This window comes from Pteropus medius, unplaced genomic scaffold (genome assembly GCF_902729225.1).
Source record: "Pteropus medius unplaced genomic scaffold, Ma_sr-lr_union100, whole genome shotgun sequence".
Taxonomy (NCBI): domain Eukaryota; kingdom Metazoa; phylum Chordata; class Mammalia; order Chiroptera; family Pteropodidae; genus Pteropus; species Pteropus medius.
In genome coordinates, this window is record NW_024348082.1 from 949311 (window position 1) to 967305 (window position 17995).

The following is a 17995-nucleotide window of genomic DNA, read 5'->3' on the forward strand; positions in this document are numbered from 1 at the left end:
TTACTTGATATTCACAAATGATACTGTTTTTCAGTGAAGACTATTCTAAAAATAGTTTTTCATATTCTGGCATTCTCACTCTAGTGAAATTCAACCCATCTTATCTTATTATTCATTTTAATTTAATTTTTAATACATATTACACAATTAGGTAGAATTAATCAAAGCACCATGTATGTGTTGCCTAATTTATGCCTTCTCAGTTTTCATAGATGAACTGACTAAAATTAGGATTTCATTGATATCATCCTACTATTAGTATTTCTAAAGGTCACACTATAATAACTTAACCATTTTTTTCTAAAAGTAAATTTAACCACTATGTCAAGCAGTTTAATTATCTACAAATGTTATCTGTTTTCTGAAAATCAATTATGAATGCTTAACTCCATATCAATATTCTTCTATCATCAGGTGTACCTTGGTGTTATCTCCTACTATTGCTCAACATTTATTATTCAAAGAATGCATTTAATTTTCATTTTAGGTGAAACAAGATGCACATCGGAAGGAATGTAAGAAAAAAGTCACGAGTGCATTTCAGAGTAATTTAGGGTTATCTCCTATTTTGGATTACTGGGGATAATCAGGAGTTGATTATAGAAAATTATAGCTATGGTATACTAAATGACACTTCTCCAAAAGTGCAGCTAGAAAGTAGTTGTGTACTGAGAATATCTGCTTCTACATTTTTCTTACTTATGCATAATTTGTCATTTTATCATAGCAGTAGCCAATGTTTACCTAAGAAAAATATTTCAGAACACCCTACCAACTAGCTTCTTAACCCCTTCTATCCCCAAATTAGAAACTCCAAAAGTGTATTTAAATGAATGTGAGAAAAGAAAGCAACTCTCTTGGTTACCAGCATTAGAATCCAGCTCAGATGATTATTTAATGATTTCAAAACATAGAACGTCCCAGCCTCAGGAAGACAACATCAGAAAAAGATTAGGTCATTCAACTTCAATGTAGTATCTCTGTCTATATGCTTTCTTCATGGATTCAGTTTCATTGGAGAAGAAATCTATAATCATTCTAGCTCATTTTTATATCTGAGGCAATCAGCTTCGTTGGGAACCAGCCCCAACTTCCTCTGACAGTGGTGTTAACTTAGATCTGGACAAAGGAGAATTAATGTGAGCTGGAAGCCACTCCAATTTGTGTTCTTGTACTGGAACAGAAGTTTGTGCTCTTGTATTGGAACAGAAGTTTTAGTAGTGCAGCTCCCAATGATATATGACCAGAGCTGCACCGCATACCCGCTATGTTAAATGATCTACATATTATTTTGTGGATATCAATCAACAGACATTTATTAAACAATAACTATGCATCCAGCAAGAGCCATTTATGTTCACTTTTAATACTGTGTTATTTTCTCAGGAATCTATAGTTTCAGTCACCTAACCAGTGGAAGAAGAGCTTTATCGTTGAATTAATTAAGACTTTCTTTAAAAAAATGATTGTGGTAGTAGAATGTTAATTTTTAATATTATTTTTACCTATTCCTGATCATTTTAACTTTGTATAACTAAAAAGGATAAAGAAAAATTCAACAATCCTTTAATCTGTCCTCAGTACTGTTCTGTGAATAAAACCATGCAGGGTAACTTTATAGATCAAAAATTCTAGGATAATCTCCTGGACCTTATCAAACAAATTTTATTCCCAGCTCTGAACAAGAATATTTTATCTTTGAAATAACTAGTTAAAATCTTTGGTGTTGAGAATTGTTTCTGCCATTGAAAAACTATTTATATAAAAATATTTAATGCCATCAAATCATTACTATCTGGTTCACATATTCTCTTAAATTTGAAGTTCTTTCTAGTGGTCAAGAACATAAAATATGAAATAAATGACCTTGACTCTATAAGTGTATTTGCCCTGGACATATTTTCCTAAATTAGTCATAGTGAAATTCTCAACTTGAATAGAAGCCACTGACTAGTTATGTGACTTGTTTTGGCAAATTACTTATTCTTTCTGGACCAGTTTCATCATATGGTCAATGAGAACAAAAATATTACCAGTTCTTTTTGCTTCACAAGATTATTATGAGTATTACATAAAAAATATGTGTGAAAACACCTTAAAAGTTATAAAGCATCACACAAATCATGTTTGTTATCTTAATCACATATATAATCCAATTATTTTAAAATTGAAAATATAAAACGAAGGGTTAACATCTTACAGAAATCCCATTGGATACAAGGACTTTAAAAGAAAGCAAACAAGCTAACAGATGACTGCTTGGTGGACTTCTTGAATCTACTTCTATAACTGGGAATGGCGAACCCAAAAAATGAGATCAGGAGTGATAAGAATGCATCATAGCAGAAGAGAAGGGACTTGTATTTTTCACATAAAAATATAGAATTTAATTGCTTAGGTAGAACTTTGGTGATTATGTAAGCTAAATCTACTAGAGTGCCCTAGAATCTTACACATAGTGAACATCCAATGAATGTTTCTGGAATAAATGAATCTTCTATGTTAAGGTAAACCACAGTCTTGAAGGTGACTTAGCAAGGTACATAATAGCAGTAGAACTAAGATCAAGCCCAAGAGAGGAGAATTCCAACCCAACACTCCCTGTGTGTTGCCTTCTGTTGATATAGGTCATGTTACCTATGATTGTAGAAGGAAGCAGCCATAAGGACTGGTCACTACAGCCTTTCTTTTCACTACATTAGAGTTTCAGATTGAATGCTAACAGTGTCCAGACTCTAGTAGGAGCATCTCTTTTCGTTACTATAGAGAGCTGACGCAGAGATAAAGCTAGTTTCAAAATTTTAGGTAAATAAAAGGTTCAATGTGACTTTAAGATTAAACTCCCATAAAAGTCTTGATTTCTATCAGCTGGAAAGGAGCAATGAATTTAAGCTGCAGGATCTGCCCACAAGAAGAGAATCATAAGAAAAGGTCACATCTCTAGACAACAATACATGCATCTCCTGTTTCACAATGCCCTATGTTCATACTATTTAGTTCTAAACTAAATTTTTAATATATGTGGATACAAATATATAAAATAAATATTATTTATATTTATATATTATTTATATTTATTATTTATATTTATTTATTATTTATATTATATTTATTTATTATTTATATTTATTTTAGGAAGTAATATACATAACAATTTATTAAAGTGCATTGTTACTAAAATATTTTCCCCACAATTAGTGCTATTATCCATATTTATCCAAGGAGACGGAACAGAAGTTGTTTCACCTTCAGCCAATAAGCATTAATGTAGAAGACCCTCAATGTTCTCAGCAATGAGCATCCACTGTTCTATCCACATTTCATTGTGCTTTGCAACCCACTGGGTTATGCCTTTTGAGCTTCGCTATATGCCATTTATTTACTGCCTGACAACCTGTCTTGACCCATAAAAGTATGCAAATAATAATCCTGAATCTGCCACAAAAAATATTAAAAATCATGTATTTTTAGAAATTAATAAATGTTTAGAAATGATTAATAACATCATAGAAAGACAAATGGAGTATAAGTAGTGCAATAATTTGAGTGAAATTAGTAAACCTAAATTATATATTTGAACTTAAAATGGATAAAAGACAAATATAAGACTGAAAAACATAAAGCTCCTGGAAGAATACATAGGCAGCAAACTCTGACATTACTCTTAGTAATATTTTGCGGGTATATCTCCTTGGACATAGGAAATAAAAGAAAAACAAACAAGGTTTATTTTTCAAATTAAAAAGTTTTTGCACAGCAAAAGAAACCATCAACAAAACGAGAAGACAACCTACTGATTGGGAGAAGATAGATATTCACTACTCCATTCTTGGAGAAGATACATCCGATAAGGGATTAATATCCAAAATTTATAAAGAACTCATACAACTCAACACCAAAAAAAACAAACAAATCAATTAAAAAATAGGCAGATGATCTAAATAGACATTTCTCCAAAGAGGGCATACAAATGGCTAATGGACATATAAAAAGATGCTGAATGTCACTTATTATCAGAGAACTGCAAATTAAAGCCACACTGATTGATATCACCTCACACCTCTCCAAATGGCTAAAATCAATAAATTAACAAACAAGTGTTGGAGAGGATGTGGAGAAAAAGAAACTCTTGTGCACTGCTGGTGGGATTGCATATTGGTGCAGCCACTATGGAAAACAGCATGGAGATTCCTCAAAAATTAAAAAATGGAACTATCTTATGACCCGGCAATTCCACTTCTGGGTATTTATCTGAAGAAATCCTAAACACTAATTCAAAAAGACATCTGCACCTGTATGTTTGTTGCAGCATTATTTTCAATAGCCAAGATATGGAAGCAACCTAAGTGTGTATCAGTAGACAAATAGATAAAGAGGTGGTACGTATACACAATAGAATATTACTTAGCCATAAAAAAAGAATTAAATTTTTCCATTTGCGACAACACGGATGGACTTAGAGGTTATTATGCTAAGTGAAATAACTCAGACAAAGACAAATACAATATGATTTCACTTATTTGTAGAATCTAAAAAACAAACAAAACAGAAACAAACTGCTAGGCAAAAAGAACATTTTGATGATTGCCAGATTTGGAGAGGGGAGGCGGTGAAGTAATGGGTGAAAAAAGGGAAGGGGTTAAATGTACAGATTACCAGTTATAAAAACACTCACAAGGATATAAAGTACAGCATAGGGAATATAGTCAATAATAACATAACAACTATGTATGGCATCAGATAGTTACTAGACTTATTGGGGTGATCATTTCATAAGTTTTATAAATGTCTAACCATCATGCTATGCACCTGAAACTAATATAATATTGACTGTCAACGGTAATTGAAAAAAAAAATTTTGCTCAGTAAAGAAAATCAGAGGTCCTTTCAGGTTGAGATTTTTTATTCTGGAGGTAGGACAGGGTCAGCATGCTCAGGAAGGGAAGGTCCAGCCCAGCTTCTCCAGTCTCCCAGTGCATTCCTAGCCCCAATCTAAAGAATCGTATATCCAAAAAGATTTACAGTTGACCCTTGAACAATGCGGGGGCTTAAAGCGCTGACCTTCAGGCTGTCAAAAATCCTTGTATATCTTTTGAGTCTCCAAAAACTTAACTACAGCTTTTCCTTGGTAAATGAGGGGGATTGATTCCAGGCCCCCGTAGGTGCAAAAATCCAGGGATACTCAAGTCTCTTATATAAAATGATATAGAACAATACGTAAAGTCAGCTCTCTGTATATGAGCATTCCCAACTGCAGATTGAAAATACTGTTTTCAATTCATCATTGGTTGAATCCATGATGCCAAACTCAGAGATATGAAGGCTGTCTGAATATTTACCAAAAAATATTTGAATGTAAGTGGACCTGTGCAGTTCAAACTCATGTTGTTCAAGAGTCCGCTGTACTGACAATGAGTTAAACATAAAATGCAACAAGTTAAAGACAACATAACACAAAAAAGTATAAAAAAGAAATAATTTATAGTAAAAGCAAATGCTAAATGTCGTAGAAAACAAAGAATTAGAAAGAGAAACAAAGCTAAAAGTTGAAAATTTGATAAAGAAAATACAAAAATAAATAATATTAGAAATGAGAGGTGGATTTTGCTATGGTTTTAGAAAAGATGAGAAATAGAGCTTTATAAACAATGGAATGTTTTACCTAGCAAAGTAGAGGATACATGTGCCATAAAACTAGCAATTCCATTAAGGCACAAACTGCAGAAAGCCTCACACACATCCTATTCAAGCCTGTTTAGAATTCAGTCTGCCAGGATGAATAAAGAGATCTAGACGGCTCTGTGGCAAAGCCTCTACCTGGTGGCAGCTGCTTTGAATAGAAGTTGATATGTCAGCAGAAAGACGATTAGCCAAAATTCTGGGACAATTGTGCCCCATGCTTATCATGAATAAGTGCTAATTTGGTTTCCCAAAAGCTTGGAAACACCAGGAGGAGAGAGGGCTGCTGTACGACGAAAGAGGAACTTTTCATGACCGGTGCTTTCTGAGCCATCACCGTCCATGACATGCTCAGTGATGGCAAGACATATGACAAGGCAGCAGCCACCACGCTACTGAGATTTAGGCTGAGGAGCCATGTGAACACACTTCCTACCTGAGTGAGGATTTTTATTCCAAGGATGTAGCTACAGCAAAAATGCAAAAAGCTTTTTGCAGAAGATGTCCTTTACTCCCTATAACTTTGCTGAGTAAGAAATTACTATTTAGCTGTATTTCAATGAAGCAAAAAAGCCATAATAATATGTAATTATTATGAGGCCAGTCTAAGTAAATTTTTAAATCTGTATCTTCTCCCTTTGAGGATAAGACTAAATTCTTTTTTTAGGGCTGTAAAATTTTTCTCACAGTCATCATTTCATATTGTGAAATAGTACTCAAAATTCACCATAATTGTTATGTTTCAGAAAATTCTGTGAAAGGTGGAATATTCTCCTGTCGTATGTGAGATTCAGCAATCTAAAAGGTTTTGCAAATTTCTACCAGAAACAATATCATCCCTTCTACTAGTATACTTTTTTCCCCACAATATGTGTGTTAAGCCCCTAATTATAAAGGCTTGATCTCAGAAAGCTCTTTTTTTTTTAGCCCTTAACAGATAATTACTGCCATCAGTGATATTATAGACTTTATGTCCTTTGATTTTATGCTGGGTAGGTACTTACCTTCTAATCTCAAAACTACTTAGAGATAAATATAAGTTGCAATTCATCTGTTTTGCCTTTTTAATTTAAAATTTGCTGTTATTAACTCATTTTTCTTTGTATTTCATGTTTAATAAACAGTTCTATTATTGGTGGTATTGGTGGCAAATTCAATTCTTCAGCTAGACGCAGAATAACCATGTAGCATATAAAATTCTGACAAATCCATAAAGTTTGAAAATAATCTTTAAAATAAGGATTTTATCTCAAAAAGTAGGTTAAGGAAAATAATTTTCATTGTTCTAAATCTTAAAGCATCACAAGCAAATAAATGCAGTTTGACACATTTTACATATGTGGAGATTTTTATAACTTCATTTGTTAGTTTGGAAGATCTCCTGAACAACACAGATTTTTAGACAAAGGCTAAATAAAATCTTTTTTTATTATTGAATTTACTGGAGTGACATTTGTTAATAAAATTATATAGGTTTCAAGTATACAATTCAATTACACATCATATGTATATTGCATAGTATGTTCACCACCCAAAGTTAAATTTCCTTCTGTCACCATATATTTCATCCCCTTTACCCTGATCGACCTCACCCATTCCCCCCTTCCCTCTGGTAACCACTAAACTATTACCCATATTCATGAGTCTCTTTGTCTTGTTAGTTTCTTGCTTTCAGTTTTATATGCCACATATAAGTGAAATCATATGGTTCACAACTTTTTCTGGCTGACTTATTTCAATTAGCATGAAAATCTCAAGATTCATCCATCTTGTCACAAATAGTAGTATTTCATCTTTTCTTATGGCTGAGTAATATTCCATTGTAAGTATGTACCACATCTTCTTTATCCAATCATCTATCGAGGGAGACTTCAGTTGTTTCCATGTCTTGGCCACCATGAATAATGCTGCTGTGAACATTAGGGTGCACATATCTTTACGGATAAATGTTCTCAAATTTTGGGGGTAAATACCCAGAGGAGAGATTGCTGGGTCATATGTTAATTCTATTATTAGTTTTTTGAGGAGCCTCCATCCTGTTTTCCACAGTGGCTGTACCAATTTACATTCCCACCAGCAGTGTATGAGGATTCCTTTTTCCCCACAACCTCTCCAGCACTTGTTGTTACTTGTCCTGTTGATGATAGCCATTCTAATAGGTGTGAGATGTATCTCATTGTGGTTTTGATTCATATTTCTCTAATGGTTAGTAAAGTTGAGCATCTTTTCATATGTCTGTTGGCTGTTTGTATGTCTTCTAGGGAGAAGTGTCTGTTTAGGTCCTCTGCCCATTTTTTAATTGGATTGTTTGTTTGCTTGTTTTTTATTGTTGTTTTGTATGAGTTCTTTGCATATTTTGGATATTAGCCCCTTATCAGAGACTTTGGTTGTGAATGTCTCCTTTCATTTAGTTGGTTGCCTCTTTGTCTCATTGATGGTTTCTTTTGCTGTGCAAAATCTTTTTAGTTTGATATAATCCCCTTCATTTACTAAATGAAATCTTGATAGGAATATTAGAGGTAGAATTTAAGCATAAAATGAGTGATTCAATTAATGACCTTGAAAGTCACTTTCATGCCTGAGAATCTCATCTTTAGATTTATAATGAGAATGGTGGCTAATTAACTTAAGGACTTTGTGGCCTAATTAGACTTATGAATTTAGAAGAGTTCATACGAATACAATTTTTTGCAGATATCCTATTAAAATAACATTATAAAGCTATTGAACAATAACACTACACAAAAACTGTCAAGTTTAATTTGTCACATCATGAGCATATTATTTATAGTCACTTACATGCACAGGTAAAATGAATTATCATGTTTTGAGGTGGTAGGCAAGAGAGCCCACTGAAAAGATGGGGACAGATTAGATCATTCAGTTACCTGCAGCAAATCCATTTCCCATTAGTGAGGACAGGTGGTTTGGCAGCTAACTGCAGGTGACTGGAAACCAAGCCTCCAATCCTATCTCTGGATTCCGCAGGCGTGGTAAGTCCTACATGCCTTTCTATGTCTTTGATCCTCCTTAATGGACACCCTATTTTTAAATATACCTCAAATCACTATGTAACTTGTACATCTTTAAATACAAACTGTGGTATCTGGGGGAGGAATCAATTCTCCCTCCAGTAAAAATTTTTTATTGTTTTATGTATTCAGTTGACTCGTTATTACTACAGAGGAATCACTGAGTTATTACTACGGAGGAATCACAGAACAAAGCAACTGATTTGGGTTAAAAGATTTCAAACTTTAAAAACCAATTAATTTATTTTTCCTTTTACCCACAGGTCTACCCACGGATAGCGCCGGCATTTTGGCACTACCTGCGGGTAGAAGTGAGTAGCGGGTCCTTGAATTCTCCCACCCTTGCTCTTTGCTCTCTGCTGGTGTGGTGCGATCTGATCTGATTTGCCCATTTTGTTCAAGATGCAGCTGCCGTTCCATGTAAACATGCTTTCACACCACCACCATTCCTCAGAGTTGGATCAGAAATCCAAACCACCAAACATACAAGTGCAGTTTATATAAGATTGATCATCTTTCTTAATAAATTTCCAAATCAAAACCATATCATATGCATCCTAATGATAAGTAACTAAATGCTAAATTATGGAAAACCATGCTTACTCCTATTCAATGCTTTTGATATTCTGAGCATAATTCCTCAGCTTAATTTTGGAATGTCTCTAGGAAAAAGTAGAATAATTTTGCTTCATTTCCATTCTCTTCTTTTTTGTCCCCAGGAGCATGAGCAGCTCACCTATTCCTCCACGAGATCCAAGGCCCCCAGTGTCATCATCACAGGTCTCAAGCCAGCAACCAAGTACATATTTCATATCCGAGTAAGGACTACAACAGGATACAGTGGCTACAGTCAGAAGTTTGAATTTGAAACAGGAGATGAAAGTAAGTTTTACAAAAATATATAAAATATGATGATAATTTAGTATCATTTTGTTAGTTAAAATTCATTGTCCTTATAGTTAAAAATCTAATGTCTCAGATTTTTAATAGTCTTACCGAACAGAACTCTGTTCTTGTAAATAGTCGTGCAGTCATTTCAGTTAATATTTTGTTGTTATCATTAAATAGTTCCAAAATGCCTTGCACTACCACAATTGTAATGTGGCCCAAATTTATCTCTTTATGCAGAATTCATCATTTATCCTATAACATAGAAAGTCTCAGTGAGTGGTGTTAGCCTAATTGTTCACGAGTGTTGGCATCATAATATGATAGTAATGAAAACTTGGAAGAAAATAAAGCCATGAACAAAAAATTTTAGCAGCTAGTTCAAAATTATACAGCTTTGGCTTGTTATTTCAGTTACATTCATAAAAACAATGGTCAGGAGACAGACTCCACTGAAATGTACATTATAAGTTTAAATATAGATGCATGGGCTTAATTAGAAACTCAAATTAATTCCACAGCCTCAACACGCTGAAAACTAAAAGGGGAGATTAAAGGAGTGAAGTGTTCCAACATCATGTAATATAGGCTTTGAAATGCCTTACTTATTCTAAACTCAGCTCTACCATTGAATTCTGTTTTGGCTTTATATCCATCTTACTGCTATCTTTGTAAGGATATCTTTTGAAATGTTCATAATTTAAAAAATGTCCAAATAGTTAATTATAATGATATTCTCTTCCCATCATTGATAAAATACCTGTATTCATATAAAAATTCAAGAATAGAAAATTATTGTAAAACCCTTTATTTAAGTATTACATCATTAAGTTAGAAATGTATTACATCATTAAGTTAGAAATGCACTCTCAGACAAACTTATAGCACTAAATCTAGATAAGTTATTTGTGTTCATCTAGGACTTCTAAAAAGGTAAGCTAGTCTAGTAAGAAAACAATAAATTTTGATCTAAATATGAAAAATTTGATTTGGTTTCAACTCTAAGTTTCAACTCACACTTTCAGGACTAGAATTCTTTCAGATGTTATATAAAAGAAAACAACTTTGAAATTTCTTAGCAGATGGGTTCCATGTTCACCAATGGCCCAGTGCAATATTTATTTATTTGGCAAAAAACATGTAGGACACTTAATATGTGCCATAATCTGAGAATAAAAATAATAATAATAGCTACAACTTTTACCTTTACATAATTTATAGTCTAGATTTGTGGGAGGAAAATAAAAGAATTAAATAAAAAAATACAACATTGGATGGCAACTACTATCATAAAGATATGCAAAAGGTACTATGAGAGTATAGAGAAGAGGCCCTAATTCAGCACAAATGGTTCATGAAAAGTTTCTGTAGGTTGAGAAGTAGAGGCTCATTCTTGAAAGTGGAGTAGTAAAAGAATAGCAAAAACACTAAGGTCTGAGACAGCATGAAAAATTAAGGAAGAGCAAATAATTTGGCATGGCTGCAGTGAGGAGACATGAAAGGTAAAATGGTGGGAGCTAAAAAGCAAGATTATACAGGGACCAAAATGAAGGCTCTCTTCTGGCCATATTAAGAATATTGGGCCTTATGGAGATATCAAAGATCCACAGGAAGATTTTAATTAGAGAGTAACATGACCAGTAACAGGTATAAGAATCAATGCTGAGTAACTTACACAAATTATTATTTTAATTCTGGCAAGATTATATCTCTTTTTAGAAATTTAAGTAGCTTTACCAAAATCTGATATCCAATGAGTAAAGTGCAGGATTAGAACTCTAGAATATCAACAGCAGACAGCAAAAACCATGTTCTGAATTACTGATTTGTAAATGTCATGAAAGTGACTTTTATTAGACCCTTGAGAGCCAAAATGTCTGAGAGGAATCTGAAAAATATGTTTGTCTAAACCTGGAGTTTGGGTACATAGAATGGCTCCCAAGTCAATTTATAGCCTAAGGGAAAGTCATTTAAAGGAACCTTTTTTCATCCAGTTAGCTTTAAATTGCAGTTTCAAAGCATGCTGTTTATATCCAGAAGAGAATTTCAATGAATAATGTCATAGTAGGATATGGATAGGTTTAGTATAAATTCAAGAATATAAGGATATGAATCCCAATTTATAGCCTCAGTCTTTTTCTCTTCAATCCCCTTTGCTCATCTTTAAATTTTTATAGCTTTTATTTCTCAAGTAATGCCTGAACTATTGTAATGTCAACTTTATTATTGTTATCTCTTGTGTATTCTGCTTAACTACTTTTATATGTATGCATAGAGATGGGGAGTGAGTTGGGGAGGAGAGATTAGGTACTGTCTCATAAGATGGCCTGGTTCAAATATTTTTAAATAAGCAAAATGAAATAATTTACGATTTAATTCTCTTTAGCCATATCTATTTTACTTCTTTCAACTTTTAGTTTGCTAACAACCAATAAGATAATAATAATATAAAATAATTTATTTTAAAATTTGTGATGTTCTTAACCAACTACTTGTGCTCTAAAACATAGTGACATCTGAAGAACAATCATGGTGACCGCTTGCTCTTCCAGACCAGTAGTTGAATTTTTTTTTTTCCCAGAGTCTGAATATACTAGTGGAAACTGGATAATAAATGTAAAGGTTACTAATTATAATTGCTAACATTATCAAAAGAGCCACACTAACTAGAGCCATTGGTTTCCTCTCTCATTCTCATTACATAAGTATATATGGAGATAGAGGTAAGTAGGTAGGTAGGTAGGTAGGTAGGTAGGTAGATAGGTAGGTAGGTAGATGATAGATGATGATAGATTAGATAGATAGATAGATAGATAGATAGATAGATAGATAGATAGATAGATATTTACTCATATATAATTAGAAAAGACTTTCCTTTTGTGTTTTAATGCTTACTGGTATTTCATATTTGTGCTAATCTCTTGCTAGACTGAGTGTATAGATACATATTATGTCCACTAACAGCAATTTCCAAGTGCCTATTATGTACTGGATATTTTATTAGGTACTATAATTGATTCTCCTTACTTTCTTAGAAATTAACAAAATTACAATAAACTACAGAATCAATTGTAAGAAAACAAGAATATATAAATATTCTATGTAGATCTGAAAAGATAGATCAAAGATAGATGTTAGTTAGAAGTTGTCTAATATAAAAATGTTCTCAGAATGAATATAAAATTTATATTATGCCCCAAAGTATCACACACACGCACACATGTTAAGTATGGTTTTTTGGCTTATATGAATGAAACAATAGGAAATTTTAACTGCATCATATTTGTTATTTCTGTGCTTATTTCCTAGAGAAAATATGCTTCTTTTCAATGGAGAAAAAGAGAAGAATTAAAATTAAAAAGTTATCTACATAACCAATAATAACATCCATATCCTTATAAATTGTTTGAAAAAACATATTTGATTCAATTTTGAATTATAATCTGTTAAAATTATACCCCACATTTTAAGAGAGATAAAAATAATTTAAAGATTAGTCAAACATTTTTTAATTTAAACTATCACCAAGATTTATTTAATATTCAAATATATTTTAGAATAAAAGAAAATAATTTTTTGTGTGTGTTTTTAAAACCAAAATAAAATATATCTTGCTAGATTGCAGCCAACTTGAACATTGTACTTAAGTACTGGAAATCAGCTTATGAAGCTATCAAAAGAGAGTAGAATCTATAGGTTAAAGCCAATTTTTTTAAAGAAAACTGAAGTTTTACACATAATAATTCTTTCATTGTCTTAATCGTTATCCACATGACCCTGGAGAAATATATTGCCAATATATATATATATATATATATATATATATATATATATATATATATATATATATATATATATTCCTTTTTTCTGAAAGATTAATTATACCTCAAATTTTAACAAGTAAATTTAGGTTTTCACCTGTAAGCTACATAAAGCAATTTGTAGCACAAAAGCCACATCTGTGAACAGTTTTAAATGTATTAATTACCAAAAGTAGTAACTATGCACTAGATTTATATCACATAAAATAAAAAAATAAATGAAAATCATCATAATCAACATTAACTAACCAAACTGTAAATTACTGAATCACGGTATTTAAAAATAGAATATTATGTCACATCTTACACATTTATATATAAAGAAAAATGATGTAGATACAAATGAATGAGTTTAACCACTTAGTTATTTTGAAAACCAATAATATTTAGCCATTTTTAGTATGGTTTCATATTTAAGCATTTGATTAATGTTAACAATTTATATATGGGAAATGATCCTAAAAATTAAGGTGCTAGATTATATTTCTAGTTTCTCTTCCTTAATCTATTGTTTATGCCCCTATTTGGCTGATTTGTTAATATTCTACTTTGTACACTTCTCAACAAATTTCTCAACAAATATTCAAGTCTCCCTCAAATCTAATCCAAATTGTCATTGTTCCTGTTCTATTTCTAGTTACTATGTTCTCTGGGAAGATGTATGGAGGCTTTATACAAAAAAAATTCTTAATCTTATTCCTAAACTTCTTTTATGACTTTCAACTGGAATATTTCAAAATCTACCACTCTACAAATGATTAGTCCAGCTTACATGCTGCCCCTCCTGAAGTGACTTTGATCAGTCCAGCAAGGAATCATTACTCTTTTCTCAGACTCTATGATATTTTATTGTGAAAGTGCTTGATTTTTTACTAAATTTTTAGCTCTTTGAGGTCAACTATAGCTTGCTTATCTTTGTGTCTCTAAAGTTTCTTGCACATAATTAGTTTCCAATATACATTAATCAAATAAATGAAGAACATATAATTTTCAAAAGGCTAAAATATGAACGAATAGCATGTTGCCTACTGGTCTAAAAAGAAAGAATCAAATGTTTTTATTTGTCACAAATAAGCAATATTGCTTGCTTTATTTTAGGTAATAAGTTGTAACTGGCTTGAGTCATGTAGAAACATGATGTATGCAATTTTAATTATAAATTAATTGTTAAATTTTAGATATGTTAGGTAGATTTAAGTGACATTTTGTTGTTGTTGTTGTTTAATATATTTTCTTCCTTACACTTCTTTTTTAAAAATCTCCATTATGTTTGCTCCACCACATTGGCTGAAGCACAAACAATCTGTACTGCTTCACTTATTTAAGATGAAATTAGCTGAATCATTATTAACAGCAGCCAGAAATTTTAGGATTATTATTAATGGTGAAGCATGAAGCAGAAAGAGGACCAGCTGACCCTGGTGGAGTAATAAAAAAGTTAATTAATCAAGCAGTAGGCAGATTTTATATTTATGAGTCTCCTAGAGAGGATGAATTCTAGTACATAAGACTTCAATTTGATATAATCTCCAATCAATAAGACATTTTCAATGTTGGCAGCCATAGCTATCGAAATGCAAACATCAGTAAGAAAAAAAAATTTTTTAGTGTTTAGGTTGTTCGAATATAAATTAACCTATCTTATGAGGTAATGAAGGATCTTCACAGTAAGAATTTGTGCTGAAGCTAGTTGGATACTTATTCAACATGTCATAAAGGAAATCCCTGCTTTGCTTAGAAAGTTGTGGTAGAAGTTTAATTTAACTACTGACGTTGAGATTCCATAACAACAGATAACACTTATTAAGTTCTAACTGTCATTCAAGCACTATTCTATTCTTTATGGCTACTAAGGCACTTAGCAATCTTTGAAGTGGGTACTATTACCATGCCTATTTTATGGGTCATAAAACTGAAGCACAAAGTTTAGTAACTTACCAGTTTCCCACAGCTAGTAAGTGTCGAAAGGGGGACATTATGGCTTCAGGCCCTTTTCTTACAGTGCTCAGAACCAGGACTGAGTTCCCTTTCTACCTATTCATTGTTTTTACATTTCTTATTCACCTTGGCCATTACTTCTGATTTTCTTGATTATTTTTGATTCCTACTTCTAGTTCTTCACAATCCCTTAATTAATTATATTTCTTCTTAGAATAATGAGTATTTGAATATAAAAACAGATTTTCAGAAGACTATAATTATTTACAAATTGCCATGGTCTTGTTCAGAGAGCTATGCGTGTTTTAATGCAGATTTCTGGATTAATGCATATACAGTAGACCAAGTATAATACTTTAAAGGGGCCAATTAATACAGTTAGTCCATTTACCTTGAATGTTCAGGAACTTGATGAAGAGTAACTATTTGCATAGAAAATGGAATTCTCACTTTAAAAAGCCTGAATTGACAAAAAAAAAATGTTTTGCTTCAGTTTTGCCTGGATCAAATAAAGATTTTAAATGATGGGAGCCAGGCCTATGTACTATAAGACAGACTGAAGGCCTTAATAGGAAAAATATTAAAAATCATAACTTTGCTAAATGAGCTAGAAGGAAAATCATTAACTATTAACAGGTCTTTAGAATTGTAAAATGTGCATATCAATGTGCAGTGTTATAATTTGGCTCATATCTAAAAGGAAACTAATAAACAGCAGTGTATCTATTTTTTAAAACAGAATATAGGTTTATTTTATGTCAGTAATCTACAGCACCATATACAAAATATGATTTTGGGGGATGTAAGTCATTATCACTTGACTGGAAATTTTTTTGAGATAAGGAACCACCTCTTATTACATTTTGAACCTCTTATATTGCTTTGCATATGTCTGACAATGGAAAGCATCCAATGAATATCAGATGAATTAATGTTAACCAGTAAATATTCAATGAACATACATCTGTCGTTTCAAACAAATTTTCAGACAAATAAAAAACATGTATTTTATTATTCTACTTATATATTTTCAGTACCTTACTTTTATTTTTTTAGTTTGTGCATATATTAATAACAGTATGCTGAATTCTGGTCGATGGGTATAAAGTTTCAGTTATGCAGGATGAATAAATTCTGGAGATCTAAACTACAGCATGGTGGCTATAGTTAATACTGTATTGTATAGTTGAAATTGGCTAACAGAGTAGATCTTTTAATAAATTTTATTTTATTATTAGTTTCAAGAATACAGTACATTGGTTAGACATTTATATAGTTTATGACACGATCCCCCTGATTGCTTTTTCTCTCCTCTGGCTCTATACCTAGTCATTACATTACTGCTGATTACATTCCCTACAGAGTAGATCTTAACTATTCTCACCATGCACATACACCCACACAATAAATATATGAGATATTGACTATGTTAATTAGCTTGATTGTAGTAATTATTTAACAATATATACTTATATTAAAACATCATATCGGATACCATAAATATATATATACATATATATACAATTTTTATTTGTCAATTATGCCTCAGTAAAGCTGGAGGAAAAAATAAAGATAAATGATTTATGTTCTCTGTTTTTAAGAAACTCATCGCTAACCCACACTTAGAGACTCTTATAAGAATTCCTTATTTTCTATCAGCTGTCATATAAATTGCCTGAATTTTTCTGTCAAGCTATCTGACTTTACAACCATGAGTTCTTCTAGAGAGCAAAAGTGTTTCTTAGATATTTCGAATTGCTCCAAATTTAGGGAAAATATATATTCCTTATACAATAGTACTTGAGGATTTAGAACCATTCTTTAGACTATATAAATCAATTTTATTGACATATTTTAAAGTGGCTTTTTTTAATGCTATATTATAGTTGTTAGGAAACCATCAAGGCCAAAGTGAAGAAAACCTAATATCTCAGTATAACCATATGGAGCCACTCTGTAACTGCTGGTATGATTCTTAATTATGGTTACCCTCTCACCCTCATCTATTGCATGATCATGAACTAAACTCAAGACAGGATTAAGAGTATTGTGTTGATGAGTAGTTACTTCTGGAATAGTGTCTTAAAGCATTAGGGGAGTGTCAGCTAACTATAGAGTGATGCTAGTGGAGATACATAGATTTTTACAGGGAAAGAATAGAAACACGTGATGGTGGGATGAAATTGTCCTTTGGGAAGTTATGGACTGCCAGGATGACACAGCACAGGGGGGCCTTGTTTTCTTTTATAGCTTTATTTCCTATTTCCCAGTTGAATTCAATCTACTTGGTAATCCATCATTTTTCAGAGCTGAAAAATTTGAGAGTTGAATGAAGGACTATCAAAATACCTAAGTCAGGTGAAAAATATTTTATATAAAATATATAAATACTAAATGTTATCTGCTTATGTAAAAGCATAAAGACATAGTTTGAATTTTTATTTGCACAGTATCAGTATGCATTAAATAATTTTAAATTATCTAATGTAATATATTTTAAATTTGTATTAACCCAAAGCAAGGAGTCTGTTTTTGCTGTATCTCACTGTGAAGTCACAATACTGAAGGGACAGATGTTTATAAAATAAACCCAGCCAGCTCTACTAAGGCCTGTGTGAAGAATTAAGAAGTAGAAGA

At 32.0% G+C, this 17995-nt stretch overlaps 1 protein-coding gene across 1 annotated transcript in view; it reads left to right on the forward strand.

Annotated features, from left to right (window-relative positions):
• EPHA6 (EPH receptor A6) overlaps nucleotides 1-17995 on the forward strand; it is a 790812-nt gene that overhangs the window by 520217 nt on the left and 252600 nt on the right. The window contains 1 exon segment of the mRNA XM_039879096.1: nucleotides 9431-9593. Within this exon segment, the coding sequence (XP_039735030.1) occupies nucleotides 9431-9593 (163 nt within the window).